Source organism: Telopea speciosissima, chromosome 2 (genome assembly GCF_018873765.1).
Source record: "Telopea speciosissima isolate NSW1024214 ecotype Mountain lineage chromosome 2, Tspe_v1, whole genome shotgun sequence".
In the NCBI taxonomy this organism is placed as follows: domain Eukaryota; kingdom Viridiplantae; phylum Streptophyta; class Magnoliopsida; order Proteales; family Proteaceae; genus Telopea; species Telopea speciosissima.
In genome coordinates this window covers 5,786,742-5,803,512 of record NC_057917.1, presented here as the reverse complement: position 1 = coordinate 5,803,512, position 16,771 = coordinate 5,786,742, and the positions used below count along the sequence as shown (strand labels likewise).

The 16,771-nt window shown below is 38.8% G+C and overlaps 1 protein-coding gene across 1 annotated transcript in view; it reads left to right on the top strand.

Annotated features, from left to right (window-relative positions):
- The window catches only part of LOC122650059 (TBC1 domain family member 8B-like), a 43,104-nt gene that overhangs the window by 10,315 nt on the left and 16,018 nt on the right, over nt 1-16,771 (top strand). Inside the window, exons 7-12 of the mRNA XM_043843355.1 lie at nt 236-302; nt 449-500; nt 592-684; nt 864-947; nt 1,102-1,526; nt 9,428-9,489. Coding sequence (XP_043699290.1) covers nt 236-302; nt 449-500; nt 592-684; nt 864-947; nt 1,102-1,526; nt 9,428-9,489 — 783 coding nt within the window. The remainder of the gene's footprint in view (nt 1-235; nt 303-448; nt 501-591; nt 685-863; nt 948-1,101; nt 1,527-9,427; nt 9,490-16,771) is intronic.

Here is a 16,771-nt window from a genome sequence, read left to right as displayed (position 1 = left end):
TATAATCTTCATTGAATTGCTATTATGCAAGATTGGTTAGAGAATGCGGGGATTATTAAAATATTATTGTTATAACAATTATTATTCTATTGATTGGGTTATTTTTTATGTTTATGTGGTTGCTCAACATCATCTATCTGCAAGTGTGGTGACATTGTATTTGTCTTAATAATAGGTGGAGTATGGTTGAATGTTGTTAATTTTATGGATGCTAAGTTTCTGTAAAATCTTTCAGGGCTCTTGTGGGTATTATCGATGACTACTTTGATGGTTATTACTCAGAGGAAATGATAGAATCTCAGGTAGCACCTGTTTTGCCTTTTTTAATCTGCTAGAGTCGTCTAGAAAAAACTTTTTGGTACATGAGGAATTAGTGAACAACAATCTAACTAAATGGATGCATATGTTAGTCATTTAAAAGTTTATTGAGGTTGTACTGTTTCTTCAGGTGGACCAACTTGTTTTTGAGGACCTCGTGCGTGAGAAGTTTCCCAAATTGGGTTTGTATTGTCATTGTCATCCGTTTCCAATACTTCCAGCTATATGAAGCAGGTTGACTGGTTTCTTACTCCATATATGTTTCTGGTGCAGTTAATCATCTTGATTACCTGGGAGTGGAGGTGGCATGGGTTACTGGACCCTGGTTCCTTTCCATTTTTGTAAATATGCTTCCTTGGGAAAGTGGTCAGGTTCTAAATTTTGTTTAATATATGCAATTTCATTTAAAAATGCCTGAAAACTCTTCTGTTATGGGCCTTTGTCATTTGTCTTCCTACTCACTTGATAAAAAGTTGGTTATGGACTTATGGTAGTGTCTTTGCTACAAGGCATAGCTACCTTCTGATGGGTTCCTTTGACTGCAGTTCTTCGAGTCTGGGATGTGCTTTTGTTTGAAGGAAATCGTGTTATGCTCTTTCGGACAACTCTTGCTCTGATGGAGTTATATGGTACGGGGTAAACCAAATCTTGGTTTTGTGTTTGATATGCTATATTTTTTGAAAAAATTAACAGAAGTTCACTACTGCCTGTAGGTTTTGATACTGCTACTTCCTCTCGAACCATTGTAAATCTTCAAACTTAAATTCAATCAATTTCTTGTAGGTCCTGCATTGGTTACAACCAAGGATGCTGGAGATGCTGTTACTTTGTTGCAGTCCCTTGCTGGCTCAACGTTTGACAGTAGCCAACTTGTCCTGACTGCTAGCATGGGTTACCAAACCATAAATGAAGCTCGATTGCAAGAGTTGAGAGGAAAACATCGACCCTCAGTGATAGCTGCTATGGAGGAACGGTCCAAAGGGCTTCGTGTCGGGAGAGATTCTCAGGGTCTTGCATCCAAACTATACAACTTTAAGCATGATCCTGGATCATTGATAAAAAAAACAAATGCGGCAGAAAGGTTTGGTGATCTACAGACAAATGGGGATCTATATCCTCTTGATTCAGGGTCTGTTAATTTGGATGAAATGCTTAGCAGTTTAACAGCGGACGGAGAAGCAGATTCTCTTCCTGATCTTCAAGAACAGGTGCTTACTTTGTTTTAATTACTTACAGATGTTCATTTTGCCCTCTTCCTAATATAATAATCGTTTGGATGCATCGAAATCTTTTGAAGTCCACTTATTGCTGCTATATGTAGAGTTGTATATATATCTCTTTGTTTCTATGTGTTTACTATATTGGCATACTTATGATAAAGTGGGGGAAGAAAAGGAAGAAGAAAAGGGAAGAAAGGGGATGTATAAGGCTTCTTGAGTAGTTAATTTGGACAGCCTGCTACCCTTTACGTGATAGTGGATTTGACAGGGGGGTTGGCTTCAGCAAAGACATTGTCTTATCACGAAAAGTATGGGGGAAGAGAGAGCTATACAACTAGTATGGAGCCTGAGCTTAGGAGAGAAACACACTCCATCCCTTGAAAGGTGGTTATTTCACCCTATACCTTTGATGGGTGCAAGGAAGTGTGCCACAAATAGGAGGCCTAAATTCAACTTCCCTTTGAGTACCAATGGAAGAATTTCCTTCCATAGAAAAAAAAATTAGGAGAAGACTAAAACAAAGCCAAAATTCTATTTTGAAGAGCAAGTTAAGAAAAGAAGCATTTAGATAATACCTTTCATCTTAATATCATCTACTGAAAAAGGGGGCCCTCTTGATCAACTGAAGAGATTTTTAGGAATAATTGGAATAATTTTGACTGTGGGCTGCGAGAAAAGGGAGGTTCAGAGGATCTACCACGTCTAGTCTATTGTGAAGGTGCAAGATTGGTTGCCAATTGAAAGAAAGAACAGCAATCTAAAGAGAAAAGAGATACGAAAATGGATGAAAAAGAACCACCACGCCTCCTACATATTTTGCTAGTTCAAGAAAGTGGAGTGAAGAAATCAACTTCACTTTTGATTTGTGGATAATAAGCTCTCCCCACCTCCCTAAACTTGGAAAAAAAAAAACTGCTCTAAACTTGAAGTTAAGTAAAAAAGGGAATAACTTGATGAGATACCACTCATATATGGGTTTAGCACAAGCAATTACTGGCATTATAGACCCAAGGGCACAAACCACAAGAGTAGCTAAGTAGAAACAGTTCAAAATAGAAACCTGTTTCCTCCCATCACCTAGGCAGAATAAAAATCTGGACTGATGCAGTTCGCAACCAAAAGGAGAGAAAGATCCATTAGATATTTCTCGTTCCCTTAAAAAACCAGGATCATAGGAGATCTAGATATGAAGGTATCATCTTTGATTATTATTTCCTCATTCAGTTTTGTTAGTGTACTTTATTAGAGTCCAGTTGTTCTGGTTTCCTAGTTTGAGAAGAGTCTGTTTGAGTTGTTTCTAATTTGTTAGGATTTTTTTTTCTTTACATGTGTAAGCAATCCTACGTAATTAACAGATTTGAAGAATAAAAAGTTGAGTTTTGATTTTGAGTGTACCTTTGTGGCCTTGGCAGCTTGGTTGTCGTTCTCTCTTCTCTTCTCTTCTCTCTCCCTCTCTCTCTCCCCCCCCTGGTATGATACTATGATCCCTCCCTTCTTCATTCTCTCCCTTCCTTCCATTATTCTCCTATTCTTGTCCATCGTCTTGTCAATTCTATTTTCTTTTTCCCTTTTATTTGCTGAACTTCACCTTACGGTGCCTTGTTCTAATAGTACCAACAGCCCCCTCCATCTCCTGTTTCGATCTCCCTCACCACGTTTCCTCTTCATCTACAAGCTAGGGAAATCAATCCCGCATATCTGGGCAACCCTATCTGCAGATTCCCAACCCCACACCCTGCTGGAAATTGGAGTTTCGATCTGGAACTCTGTTCTCTTTCCTACCGCCAGGATCTAGTTGCACAAAATATTTTGATTCTTCTACTTGATCTTTGGACTCGATGTTGGTTGTTCTCAAGAGATATAAGTGTTGCTGACCTTCACCTAAAGTTTTGAGAGCTTTAGGGGATCATTCAAGTGAGTTCTTCCACCTGAATCGAGTTGGCCTTACTGCTGGTCTATTTCAATCGAGAGGTTGAAGACAAATAGACAATCTCATCGTATGAGTAAATCCCCCACCTTTTACTTCTTATTTCCTGAATTACCCCTCCTTTCTTCCTTCTTTCTATTTTGTCTCTGTATTTTGTTTTCTCTTCCAAGTTTGTCCCTGTTAAATAATTGGAAATCCATCCTTTGTTCTTTTTTCTATCAGGTGGCCCCTTGAAAAATTTGGTTAATCACCAGATTGCCATTACATCCTCATAATTGGGCCATATTTGGATGGACCCATAACAATCCCAAACGGGGTTATGGAACCCGGGATTGCATCAATTTGGTACTTAAGCCCTACTTGGCCATTGAACACTACACTCTCAAGACCAAAGTTTTTGTCCAACGGGAAAACTGTTATTTTAGTCGTCAATGAAGGGCAAAGAGAAAAATTCATCTTGCAGTCTGTGGTGGAGATGGTATCAAAGACCAACAAAATTTTACTTGAATCAGAAGATGATGTTTCCATTGAATTTTCAATTTCTCCATATTTGATGGTGCTTATTGCGAGGTGTTTGATTCTTTGAAACACATCATCAGAGTTTGTCGACTGTGATTGGAAGCTCGATGGGTTGTTTTTTATCCTGAAGCAAATGTATGTATGTTAAAGCCTTCTCATCTACATCACAATTTTGTTTTGGAAGGGATGCAGCATGTTAAAGCCCTCTCATCTATAACACAATTTTGTTTTGAAAGGGTTGCAGCGTGATAACTCCTTAAAGCTGATCGAAGTGACACCCACTGTGCAGTCTCAGGATGAGTTGAAAGAAGAAGACAATGCAATTCCTCAGCCCACTGAAGCAAAAAAGCATGGATTTGTGGAGGACTTCCTGAACACTCCATTCATGACTGGTAGTGTTCGTGAAGATGATAAGACAAAATTTGTGATTCTGATACAGTTCTTCGAAGAGAAAGCTCTACGATTTGAAGAATACAATCCTAATATTCGAAAGTTGCCAGAGTTTTATTATTGTTTAAAACTAGATGTGCATCACATAGCTAATTCCTGGACAGTACAAAACTCGAGGATGAGTGTTTTAAATCCGGGAGAATTAATGCAGTTTGCAACCAAAAAGTTCCTTAAAATATCAGGATTGTGGGAGTTCTAGATAGGATGTTAATATGTTATCCTCTTTGATTATTATTTTATTTCCTTATCTAGTTTTGTTGGTTTACTTTATTAGGGTCCAGTTGTTCTGGTTTCCTTGTTTGAGAAGAGTCTGTTTTAGTAGTTTCTAATTTGTTAAGAGTCCTTTTCTTTATGTAAATAAGCAATGTAATGAACAGATTTGAAGAATGAAAAGTTGGGTCCCCCTTAGACATAAAGGGACCTCTTTTGTGCCCTATTTGACGCTTTAAGGTTCCGGTCCCCTGTGTGCCTGACGACCTCTCCTATCGATTTAGTCTGCTCTTTCGACTCGAACGGGTAGCTCTCGAAAAGGGGTCGACTACTTCATCCCCGTCCAATCCGAAAGTGAATAGCTAGATCGAGCTGATCTAATACCCTTAATGATTATCCGCTGCCGGCTTGCCTTACTCTATAGGGCCGCTCGTGTAGTTGATTCTTTCTTCGTTTGTTTAGTGGTTTTCCCTTTACGTCTAAGGGCCCCCATGTCATCGTATCTTGTGTCAGAATCGCTTTCAGGCTTCTTGGTTTTGTGTGTGCCTGCGTGGCCTGGGCAGTTTGGCTGTCGTTCCCTCCTCTCTCTCCCTGGTACGATACTATGATCCCTCCCTTCTTCCAATATTCTCCTGTTCTTCTCCATCTTCTTCTCACTTCTATTTTCTTCCTTTTTATTTGCTGAACTTCACCTTACAGTACCTTGTTCTAACGGTACCAACATTCTCTCCATCTGCAGTTTTGATCTCCCTCACCTTGTTTCCTCTTCATCTACAAGTTTTGGAAATCAATCCCCACATCTGGGCGACTTTATCTGCTAATTACCAGCCCCACACCCTATTGGAAATAGGAGTATCGAACTGAAACTCTGGTCTGTTCTCTTCCCTACCGCCCATAGTTGTCACAGCGTCTAGGTGATCCAAGGCATTGGAGAGGGTCCAAATCAAGGCAACCAAAGCGCCCAAGTCGACCAAGGCGCCTGGACGCCTAGGCGACGCCTTGAAAACTATGCTAGTGGCAGGACCTAGTTGCAGAAAATATTTTGATTCTTCTACTGGATATTTGGACTTGATGCTGTTTGTTCTCGAGAGACAGTTGCTGACCTTTGCCTAAAATTTCAGAGCTTTAGGGGATAATTCGGGTGAGTTCTTCCACCTGAATCGAGTTGGCCTTACCGCTGGTCTATTTTGATTGAGAGGTTGAAGAGAACCTCATCGTATAAGTAAATCCACCCTTCTTCCTTCTTATTTCCTAAAGCGCCCTTCCTTTCTTACTTATTTCTATTTTGCCCTTATTTATCATCCCTTCCAATTTTGTCCCTATTAAATAATTGCAAATCCCTCTTATATCATTTGTTCTTTTATTTTATCAAGTGGCCCCTTGAAAATTCTGTTTAATTCCTAGATTGCCATTACTTTATAATTAGGGTGATCCCAAACCAGCCCACCCAAAGAAATCAGCCCAATTATAAGGAAGTAATAGCAATCTGGTAATTAAACAGAATTTTCAAGGGGCTATTTGGTAACTATATAGGACAAGGATGCACACGGGATTTATATTCATTGAATAGGGGTAGGCTTGGAATGATAACTAATGGATATGAATTGAGTTATAAATAAAAAGGAGAGCGATTATAGAAATAAGGAATTAGTGATTTTAAAATAAAACTACCATGAAGGTTGTGTTCAACCTTGCGATATCATACCAGCGGCGGCTGGGCTCTACTTCGAAGAAGAAATCTCCCTCATGAGAGATCTGATCAAGCCGAAACTTTGGCACATGGTTGCCAACCCAAATCCCTCTTGAATGCACCAACTAGTTGCCCCAAACAAACATCAATCAGAGAAGGAAGTTCTTAAAGCTGAAACAGAACCTGACGGTGAATCAAGGACCAGGTCTTGGTGATGCAAACCTGAGAAGGTAAGCAAGCCAAAATCGAATCTGGAAGAGAATAGGGGTTTGTGCTGGACAGCTTGGGTCAGATTTGGTTTAGTGGTGATTCTGCTGTGTTGGTGTTTGAATCATGAAGGTGGTAATGGTGCAAATGGTGATGGATGATGAATGCTGAATGTTAAAGATAGTAAGATAACTTTGGCAAGCTAGAGTCCCACTAGTTGCCCAGCCATAGGAGTCCCACCTAGGCCAGCTGCAGGGATCTCACCTAAGCCTTCTTGAGTCGCACAAGAAAATATTCAGATAGTTTGCTGTAAAATTTTGTTGGGTGCCTTTGTGAGTAGCACATGGTTTGCATTATATAGGGACGGGGGAGGCTTTAAAAGCCGTGAGTACATCAAGTAACATTAAAATAGACTCTTAGAATTCCAACGCCCCTTTGGAATTCCCCATACATAGATAACAAATCCTAGACATAGAAATCTGCTCCCAAGAAGTCAAAGTGAAAAGACCAAAGCAAAATTAAAACTCAGCACTATACTCTTTGGCTACTACTTAGAAGACTGAAAAGACTAATTAATAGTCCTAGGAAATATGAAAAGACTCTTTGAAAACTAACAAGGGCTTCATAACTACTTTCTAAGGACATAACATAATTTGTTGAAGTTGTTGCCATGTGGACCCACTTCCCAAAGAACATGCAAGGCTAGGCCTTGGGCTGGCAGCTGCACTTCTTCTTAGCCCCTTTTTTTTTCTTTTCTTGGCGTCCGGTGCCAGTTAATTTTCTTGGTTGATGTTTTCTTTGTATTGGGGGTGGGTAGGGGTACCAATCGGTTGGTTTGGGCCGCTTTGGGTTCTGGTTGAGTCGGTTTCGGTGTGAGAATGGTGAATCCGAAACCAAACCAATAAGGAAATGAGGGTATATAACCTTTCAAATGGCATCCGTTGTGCACTAAGCAGACAAGTTTTGATCTTCCCAAAAATATCTCCAAGAAGAAGAGATGGAAATAAACAATATAACCACTCAATATTCAGAAAGAATTGTGGAGTGGGCTCAATTGGAGGAAGAGATTCCACTAGGGCAGAATTGTGGTCTCCAAAAGTGGGGCTGGAGCTTGCTATATTAATAGGCTATGAGCGGATAGCTGTAGAGGGAGATTTGCCCAATCTCCTTAACTGGTTGGTGGGGTGTAATATTGTAATTATGGGGATGGTAAGAATTTTTAGATCTCTTGCATCTGGTAGAATCTCTAATTGACTTGGATGCCGAGATCAGTAAATCAAGAGGCAGACATTTAAATTAAGGGTAGTTTGATATCATCCATATTTAGTGGATGACTTACGTGGTAATATGTAATTTGGTTTTAGTTATTTGTTATTTTTTTGTGAAAATCAATTACCAATGCGTGCATGACCGCCATTGGGTTGAATATGAACATTTCAATGAAGAAACGACTTTATTTAAAAGTTTACAATACTCCTGCAATAGCCCTGCTAAAAAATAAATGTAGGAAAAACGTATGTCCTCCTGCCATAAAGCATCCCCCTCTCCCTACTGCATCCATTTTGACTTTGCTTTGCAATCTCAACTTTTTTTTCCATGCGATGAGTCCTTTGTTAATGCAAAAAGTTGTTGCTACCTTTTTCTCTCGGAGAAATGAATACAATTTTGTGTCTTCCATTTATAGAATCAACATCCAGTACAAAGTCAAATGTTGGATTGATGTGTAGAGGACACTACTATTTTTTAATTTTTTTAATTAGGTTGCCTCATGTCTGACCTTAGTGATCTAATCCTTTTGATGAGGATGCCACTTTCTCTCTCAATCCTTGAATTCACGCTTTGAAAGTGATAGAGCATGCAATCCTTGAAATCAGATACTTGAGTGGTGAGCACACTTAAAAAGAGTTCCATGGGTTAAAGTTATGCTTTAGATAACTGATATTTGATTTTGTCAGACATCTCTAATCTTTAGACCTATATTGGGTCAAACATTGGAAATGCTTCTCATTTCCCATCTTTTATTTTTAGATTGATGAAGCTTGAAATCTATAGATACACAGATGCTTCTGTATATGGAGATAAACTTTGGCGGTGCTCTCAACTTTAGGGTTTGGCACTCTCATGCTCTCGCTCTCTCTCTCTTTCGCGCCAGGCTTTGGGCACTTAATGGTCTGACAGATGGGATTGTTTTTCTTTGACCATTTCATTGAGTCATGTGACTGAAAAATGAAGATAAGATGAGTTGACTATTCTGGAGGATTTCTGTGCAGAAGCCTCATCCGTGAAGACAAAATGGTGAACAATGAATAATTTAATCCTCCTAAAAAGAAGATGGCAAATGCTAGAAGATAAACCTGAATTAGACAATGAATTCCAGGTTTCAATGAGAAAATTTGTACTCCCTACTCTTGGTTTTGCTACTTCCTAGCTAATGTCATTGCTTCAGATAAATGCTTCTCATTCCTTCTCCTCTCTCAGGTAGGCTGGTCTTCCATAAGACCGTAACTCCTGTCTGAACTTTACTTTTCAACTTGTCCCAGAAGATTTTCAGTGACCAGGTGTTAACTTGAAAGTGAGGCTGGATCTTATATTACCCGGCAGTTAAACTGAATGAAATGTTTTACTTAAAATACATTTTAGAATAATCCTTGCAGCATGGATGGTAGCTCAACATTGCAAATGGAAGTTATATGGCATGTATTTAATAGTAGATGTCCCATCATTTTGTTCAGCTCAACTTTTTTGTTGGAAAGAAGTTTACTGCAGATTACCATGAGGAAAGGAGTTAATGTAGTTTTCACTGTATAAATCTTAATTAGTTGGCTGGTTTAAGAATTTTTTTTTAGAAGTTCCACTCTTGTTTTAATTGAGATGCAACTCATGCAGGTAGTGTGGTTAAAGGTTGAATTATGCAGATTACTCGAGGAGAAGAGATCTGCTATCCTCAGGTTGGTATTTTGATTTGGTTGGATATTTGTGCTAATTGTATCTCTTTGAAAATGGTAGCTATCATTTGATAGAAATGGAGAATAAATAATTACTTTTCCCCCCTTCTCGCAAGGATTGTGAAATCTTGCTTTGGAATTTTTTTGTCAGAAAGAATATACAAGAAAACAAAACAGAGGAAACAAACCCCAAAGCCACAACCAATGTAGGCAATGCCTATCCATATTTCTGTTGAGTGCAATTGAAGTATCACCTAAACATTGTTTGACTAATTTAAATATCTCCGTGTATGAATAAGCTCAGATTATGCACTTGGTACTAAAGAGAATATCAGATGGTGTAGAGCTCGTCCAAATCCCCCCGCCTTGGGTTTGGGGTGGGGGGGGGGGGTTGGTTGAGACAGCATCAACACCAACCTATAGCCCAAGGCTCCTATCTGTTTCTCCCTCGAACCTCCCCATCCCCTTGAAGCCCTACTCAACAATCAACTGTGCTTTCTTCGTACCTTACTATCTCCTTAATGCCCTACTGCAGTCTCGTGAAATTAAAAAAACTGTCATCGTTTTGGTCTAGCTTGTCTGCTTTTGGAGCACAACCTCCATTCTCTCTCCTCGGTTTTCATCCATTTGCTCTTGACTAGCTTTATCATTAATCATTATCTTATGCAATGATCATCAGGTTGGTTGGATGAACTTGTCTCTGGATCCGATTAAGCCTCCATCTCCACTTGAATCTTGACATCACCTCCAATCTTCTGAGAGAAATAATTACCTACCTGCGGTCTCCCATGGAAAGATTCCTGATTTTCTGCTGGTTTAGTAATGCTAACCTAGGATTTCCCCTTCCTTTTGATCTCACCTGTTCAACATTCTTATATTATTTCTTCAATCCTGCCTCAGTTTTACAAAATACTGAATCTCCCATGATATTTGAACAATATTAAATTAATGAATTGAAAGAAAAATAAAATATTGCCGGCTAAGGATTTTGGTGGAGGCCCAATGAGAGAACGGGAAGATATCTGAGATGGAAACTCAGAGTTGCAGGGGAGAAAGAGAATCACACAACCACAATCACACCATACTCATGGTGAGCAAAACCAATCAACTTTCTATTCCAAAATATAAAATCTGTCCTCGATTACAAATATATAAAGAGAAGAAATTAATCAAACAAAGACTCCTATTCCAACCCTAAAACTAAAGTAGAATTCAAAACTAACTACTAGCCTATCTCCTACGACTAAAAGAATTAACCCAAAGAAGTAATAACTACTACCAACCTTTATTAGACCAAAAAACCAGGTTGGCTCGGTTCCGTTTGGGTTTCCAAAGCTGGTCGTATCGGTCCAACCATTCTAGGACCACTGCAACAGATTGTCTGCCACATGGGTACTCTTTTTAGCTGTCTGCTCTGTTCACCTTTGAGACCTTTGATTTCACCACTGTTCTTTAGTACACTTTTCTATCTGTAAAACAAGAGGCCCCTTTCTAGCTTCTTTGAGCTCCCATGATCATTGTTAAACCCTACTGATGCAGAAAGATTTGGCAGCCTGCAGGTGATGAGCCCACTAATAGAGCAACAATTGGGATTACTTGGGAGTATAAATATTTTGTGGGGTTGAGATTAAATTTTTTTATCTGCAAATGATATGGAAACTGAAGAAAGCAAAAGTTACTGGAAAGAGTAGTAAAACAATTGAAAATATCTGTATCTGTATGCATAGCTTGAAATTTAGTCAAACTAAGCAAACTGATCTGATTGACTGGGTTGGTTAGGTGCTGGAACTATTGTTGCTACTTTAATAATAACTAGAAGAAGGAGGTCTGCCTATCACACTGTTAGCAGAACCGTGAGTTAGAAAGAGAGAATAAGAGAATAGAATAGCTTAGTATTTTATTGATAGGGCCCTCTATTTATAATATAGGGAAAATTACAAAGAGGACTAAAATACCCCTAACTAGCTGACTCTATAAGAGCAGCAGTCTAATTCTAATAACTTAATAGGGAAAATTATGTTTACCACCCCTGTAGTTTGAATCTATTACGTTTACCACCCTTAAAAATTCATCTATTTCAAAAACCTCCCCTGTATTTTGGAAAAATCTTACAACCGTAGTCCTACCGTTAGATTAGAACAATTAAGTGATGATGTCATCACCCAATTTTAATCTAAATGTCCATAATACCCTTAATAACACCTCATTCCTTATTTACCCCATTTTGGAATGAATTGATATTACTTTGTTACCCCCTATTTGGGATGAAGCAAAGCATCATCTTCTCAAAATGAAAAATAAAAAAACGAAACACAGAGGATAGAGATAAAATGGAACCCTAGTAATGGAATCAAAGCCTGCTACTCCACTGTCTCTGGAGTCGAGTCGTACCATGGCGTCTGCGTGTAGATTCATCAGAAGAACGGCTTTCACTGTCACCTCTTTTCTCATTTGAGATCACCATTATTGAAGTCTATGGTTTCGGATTTGTTCAAAACAGCAAGCCATCGGATTTGTGGATCCTCGGATTTGTTCACTTAACACAGCAAGCCACCAAACTCATGGCTTTAATCTGTAAATTGTCAATTTTTTATATACCGATATCAGTCAAATGTAAATTGACTCACTTAATCCATTCTGAAAAGCTTCGAAATTGTGGTTTTGTGGTTCTTCTTCTGTGTATCGAACTGGGAATGGAAATCCTGCTTCTCTCTCTTTTCTTATTGTGTGCTAGAAATCGGTTTAGGATTTAAGAATCACTATAGATTGGAACATATGAGATACCTTGCGTTCATGATGCCATGGTTTTAAGCCCCTTATGAGTTATAACTCGGAGGAATCATTTATTTGAAAGGTCTCACATTAATTCCTTTAACTGCTTTTGGGGATGATGCACCCTGACCTATGACCATGAGAAGATTTTTTTTTTTTAGTGAAAGATGAGAAGAGCTTATCATTATTTCCTTCGGTTCATTCATGAATGGTTTAAATGTTGGCGGAAATTTCAGATTTGTTGTATTATTTATTAGGAGGATTTACATACTAGCACTGTGTAATAGAATTGTATAAGCTTGGAGATGTTTGAACTAAAATCATTTGAAATGAAATTGTTCTTCTAAGGCTGGATGAGTTTAGATTAGGGCTTATTGCAATGGATTTGATCGTACGACTTCCTTGAATTGCCGAATTTTTGAAGATATCGAGAGAGATGGAAGTTTCTACTGGAGATTGTTATGGAATCAAGGTGGATTGCCTGAACAATGGAGGCTCTCAAGAGTCGCATCCGTAGAACAATGTGGTGGAATCATCGGATTCCAGTGTCCTTGGGAGAATCTACAACTCATCTTCCCTTTTTTCAAACCCTAAACGATTTGGGGAAGATGAGTTGCAGGTGGAAACCATGCGAGATGGAAAGTGAATAAATTGGAAACGGTAGATGGGTTTCACAAGCCATGGGAAGCAGAGTTTGTAGGGATTGCTAGTAACAAAATACCGTTAAAAATTTGCAGGGATTCAGATAATCTCGCCTGAAATGGAGCCACGACCATGATTAGGGAGTTTCAGAAGGAGAGGACCAAGACGAGAGGAGGAAGAAGACGGCTCAGGGGGTTTGAAAAAAAAAATTCATCTTCTAGGTTTGAAAAAGAAGAAGAAGAGAAGAAGAAGAGGAAGAGGAGAAGAAGAGGGCAAATCTGTATTTTCAAATTAAAACTAACAGAGTTAGCACTTAGGGGTACGGATGTAATTAGAAAATTTTCAGGGGTGGTAGACATAATAGATTCAAACTATAGGGGTGGAAAACGTAATTTTTCCAACTTAATAACTAAGCAAGCCCAAAAGGACCAGAATACCCCCCCACGATATTCTGGTTTACATATTCCAACACTCCCCCTCAAGCTGGATTATACATATAAGTAAAAAGAAGATCCAACTTGAACTAATAAAAAAGACTCCAACATTCTAACACTCCCCCTCAAGTTGGTGCATATAAGGCACTAATGTCCAACTTGAACAAAATGAGAAGAAACATAGGTGTAATAGAGTCCAGCTTGACAGATGAATGAAGCTCCTAAATAAACCTTCAAGAACTTGAAAAATAGATCTTCAAAACCAGGGCAAACTTGATCAGCAAACCGTGACTGGAATCTCTTCCAAAAAAGGCAGCTATCACCAATCTTTAATAGCTGTCCAGTGATGTATCTCAGATTACCGTAGTGACACAAAATCTTGAAGTGGAAAACTAGGGCAGCAAGCACCAAGCAGCGGAATAAACTGAATTAGGCAGTGGAAACAACTGAATCAACCCAACTGTAAATCCTCAAATAGGTAAGCAACAACCAAATATCTTCAATACTTCAATCTCCCCTACATGGCAAACTCAACCCAATAACAAAGGATACCCAATAGCAATGGTGGAAAACACTGATCTTCTATGTTTTGCCACAAATGTTCCTACAAGTTCTGCTTCTACAATGTCTGCAAGTGTACTGTACATAATCTCCCCCTCATGTGTAGTAGCACACGTGGACATAACAGAGATGATGTAAGAGATAATGGAAAAAGTATAATGTTCCAGAATTTTCCAAATATGCTATAGGAATGGAAAAGAAAGGAATGCAAAGTAGAGTTATACCATAAACTTCCAAAGTAGTTATGGGTAAATGCCAAAGGTATGGTATGGAATATGGTAATTGAAGAAGCAGTGGGATAAAGAGTTATGGAGAAAAAAACAATGCACCATATCAATTTTCAACCTTCAATCGATCAAACAAACTTCTTAGATGGAAACTCCTGCAGTGGGGAAACACCAAACTCCAATTTGCAGATCTGAATTAAATAAGAAAACAGATCTGATTTGAAGCAAGGAAAGACTCCAATTTTCAAGGCTTGATCAATCTTCAAACAAGGAAGAACCAGTGTGCAAAACTCCAATAAACTCCCATATGCTGAATAGACTGATGAAGATATCTGGGCAGAATTGATGTAATAAGCTTTAAAAAAAAACTTGGATCAGACCTGAGTTAGAGTACAATGCTAGGATCAAGTTCTCAAAGTAAGCTGGATATGAACCAGTAGAAAAGCTTCACACAACTGAATAGATTCGTAGTCGCAACCAATAACCATGGAACAACTGTTGTAATCCCAAATAAACTGATCTCCATGGTAGTAGATTCAACTCTTCAACAATGTGAAAGAACTTCGATCTCCAATAGTAGGATACTTAGTCTCAAGACCAGGGCAGCAGTCCTCATAAAGGCAGCAGTAACATGTTAACCAGTCATGCTTACAGAAGCTAATCAATAGATCCAGCTAGATATGTAGTAAAGCTCAATGGAACCAGCAAGTAGAAGATAAATAACTCAACATATCCAATAGTAGTTGATGCAGCCAGCCACATAGGAACCAGAAAAATAGAGTTTGATAGTTGTAGAAATTGACCATAAGGAAGAAACCTGAATTTTTTCAAAAAACTCCATGAATGATGTTGAAACTGGGGTCGAGCACTCCTCTGATGGTGATAAAACTCTTCTAAAAAAATCAGCAAGAGTGGACTGCCCTAACCCTTAGATCGATTATAGTCAGGGTTTTGTAAAAACCCTGAAACTTGAGATCGATTGTAGGGAAGGGGGCTTCAAAAAACTGATGATGACTTGTCAAAGTGTGATGATTTCGGGTAATAGATGCTGTCCTCAGTTGCTTAAATGGATCTCCAATGCGAACAACCATTCTCTTGTAGTGTTTGAGACTTGATCTTCAAGAGGGAGAAACACCAAAAAATGCAGAAAAAAATAGGGCAGCAGCTATCTTAGGTAAAAATACTTCTTCAAGCCATGAATAGTTGAAGTAGATTGCCTCTCTTGATGGTAGAAACACCTCCAAAAAACCACAACAGCAGCAAACCTCCCTAACCTAATAATCGACTTGTGTTAGGGTTTTGGAAAAACCTAAAAAGTAGAGATCGATTGGGGTAGGGTCTTCAAAAAAAGTTGGAAATGTGCAATATTGAGGTCGAGTGGTCCTTGTAATGGAGGAAAGCAACCCACAAAAAATCAGCATGAACAGAGAATAGTAACCCTAAATTCGATTGGAATAAGAGTTTTAAAAAACCCTGAAAAGGTGAGATCGATTGGATGATTCAATGCTGGAAAAGAATAGAAAAGGGAGTAGATGGAAGAAGGTAGAAAGGTGCTGGAAAAGGTTGCATAGGAGGCTCCAACAATGGAGAATCAACCTTCTTAAGTGAGGAATCTGATCTTCAAAAATTCCGGAAATCTCCAAGTTGCAGGTACGGTTCCAGCAGAATTCGAATAGAAAAAGTAATGAAAAAAGGTAGATTGGGAGGAGGGCAGCAACTAAATCATTGGAGTAGGTTTTTTTTCATTAGTGCTGCCCCCTTACAAGGATGAGAAGAAGAGAAACAGAAGAAGGAGAAGCCGAGAAAGAGAGAATGGAGGGAGAAGTCGATAGAAAAAAAAAAGGTTTTTTTTTTCTTTCTTTCTTAACCTAGATCAGAGTTGGCTCTGATACCATGTTAGCAGAACCGTGAGTTAGAAAGAGAGAATAAGAGAACAGAATAGCTTAGTATTTCATTGATAGGGCCCTCTATTTATAATATAGGGAAAATTACAAAGAGGACTAAAATACCCCTAACTAGCTGACTCTATATGAGCAGCAGTCTAATTCTAATAACTTCATAACTAAGCAAGCCCAAAAGGACCAGAATATCCCCACGATATTCTGGTTTACATATTCCAACACACACATTCACACTGTGGAGCCATGTTCTTGGGCCTAATCTAATCTAAATCAAATACGATCCAACGGCTTAAGTTGTTGAAATTAAAAAAAGAAGATGAAACTAAGTCCTACTTTGACTGTAATTCATAGTCATACATATAGTTGTCACGGCAACAAGGAGACCCAAGGCAGTGGCCTGGTTCGTTGTTGCATAGGTGACCTAGGCGATTCCTAGGAGACCTTGGCTGCTAGGCGTGTACACTATGCAGGAAAAGAGTTGCTTCGTAGGCCGAGGCAGGAGTCACCGGAAGAAGCAGAGAAAGGTTCGGGTTCCTTGCAGTGCCACAGTCCACTGTCGGAAGTGCGACTTCTTCAGCTCTTCTCTTCTCCCCTTCTTTTTTTTTGTTCAATAAACATGCATGATGCATGACAGTGTACTTAAATTATGTACACATACCAATCAAAAAGTCAGAAAGTACATCAATTTTTATTTGACACAAAAAATAAAAAACACAATACACAAAACTACAAAAGCTTCTGCCTAGGT